We start from the raw sequence: 1,548 nt of genomic DNA on the forward strand, positions 1-1,548 counted from the left end.
CCCTTCCAGCTGGTCAGCACAAACTTTTAAGAAGCAGTGGTTACAGCTTCTGGAATCCGCAGATAAGGTCTGAGGTGGTCTGAGACTGTTAGCTTCAGTTTTCTTATCTGAAAAGTGGGAGTAATGATAGAACCCATCTCAGAGGACAGCTCTGAGAATTAAACGAGGTGGTATCCGAACATTGCCTGGCATACAGTAACGGTTTAGCTATTATAATTTTGGGGTGTGGCTCAGTGCCCTTCCTCCAGTCTTTCCCCTACTCCTTCCTGTCCAGCTTGTTTCCCCCTGCCGCCCCATCCCCTATAGACCGTCTAGAATGCCAGCCCAGAGGTCCCAGAGGTCCCAGAGGTCAAGTCTGTCCAGATCTTGAGCTGGTGGAGTGGAAGAGCAGGCTCTCTGGAATTCAGGAGAGATACCTAGGGGGTGTCCTGGATGTTGTCAGGCCCTCGTGCTGGGGTCTGATGACATTTCCCACTTGCCTTTCAGGATCTCCTACTGCACAGCGGACAAGATGCATGGCAAGGTGTTTGCATATATCGCACAGAGCCAGCATAATGAGAATCTCGAGTGCCACGCCTTCCTCTGCACCAAGCGGAAAATGGTCAGTGGGGAGAGGCTGGGGCTTGGGCAGGCTCTAGCCTTGTCTTGGTATCCCTGCCTTTGGGGGGGGCCCTGTCTGGTGGAGAGGCAAGACCAAGGTGACACGTCACTTAAAATATGAAACCTCTGGGAACCCCAAGTGGATGCTGAGAGCCAAGGGCGCCAAGATACCGGTCAAAGCGGGCTGCCCTAGCTGGTCAGCTTGGCCTGTGGGGAGTAACAAACTCATGTTCCCAGTGAATGCCCTGGGCCCCTTCCTCTCTGTAACATGATTTGTTGGATTTACAATTTTGGGGGATCTCCTGTCAATAGTACAGTCTAGAAATGTAGGACCTTGTAGGGACTGGTGATTGGAGACTGGTGACCAGAGGGGCCCAGGGTGAAAGGCAAAGGCCATCAGAGCACCCGGCTTGCTGGTGCCAGAGCGGGGGGTGGGGAAATGGCCGTTTTTTGGTATCTACTATGTGCCTCTTTCAGTGGTAGGGCTTGTTTAATACAACAACACTGTGAGGTGGGGGCTGTTACTGTCTTCATTATTTTTATTTTTATTTTCTACGAGAAAACAGACTCATAGAGGTCAGCTGTCTTGCTGAAGATGACGTAGCTAGCCAGGCAGAGTGAGGATTTAAACCCACGTTTCTTCCCTTCCCTGCATGACTGTGAGGAGCCAGGAACTCTGGGCCCCATTTCCAGGCCCCCGCCCGCCCCGGCCACATCTAGCTGGGATGAGCGGGAACCTCCGTAGTCTTTGGGTATTTGTCTTGAACTTTGGGGCAAGTAGCTGGAGTGACTCAACCTTTGGTGTTGGAAGCCCCCTTTGTTTCTGAGGTCCCCAAAGTCTGAGTATTTGCCCTGTAAGGAGGTTCCACTCATTTATTCATTTACTATTGGCCTCTGTTACGGAGCCCAAAGCCCCAGTCCTCATGCCCTATGGTCCTGGGAGCCAAG

General features: G+C 52.2%; 1 protein-coding gene across 2 annotated transcripts in view; it reads left to right on the forward strand.

Annotated features, from left to right (window-relative positions):
- Positions 1-1,548, forward strand: part of LDLRAP1 (low density lipoprotein receptor adaptor protein 1) — a 15,942-nt gene that overhangs the window by 2,541 nt on the left and 11,853 nt on the right. For both annotated transcript variants that reach the window (XM_023529178.1, XM_023529177.1), the window contains exon 3: positions 487-601. In XM_023529178.1, coding sequence (XP_023384946.1) covers positions 487-601 — 115 coding nt within the window. The remainder of the gene's footprint in view (positions 1-486; positions 602-1,548) is intronic.

Source organism: Pteropus vampyrus, unplaced genomic scaffold (assembly GCF_000151845.1).
Source record: "Pteropus vampyrus isolate Shadow unplaced genomic scaffold, Pvam_2.0 Scaffold36, whole genome shotgun sequence".
Taxonomy (NCBI): Eukaryota; Metazoa; Chordata; class Mammalia; order Chiroptera; family Pteropodidae; genus Pteropus; species Pteropus vampyrus.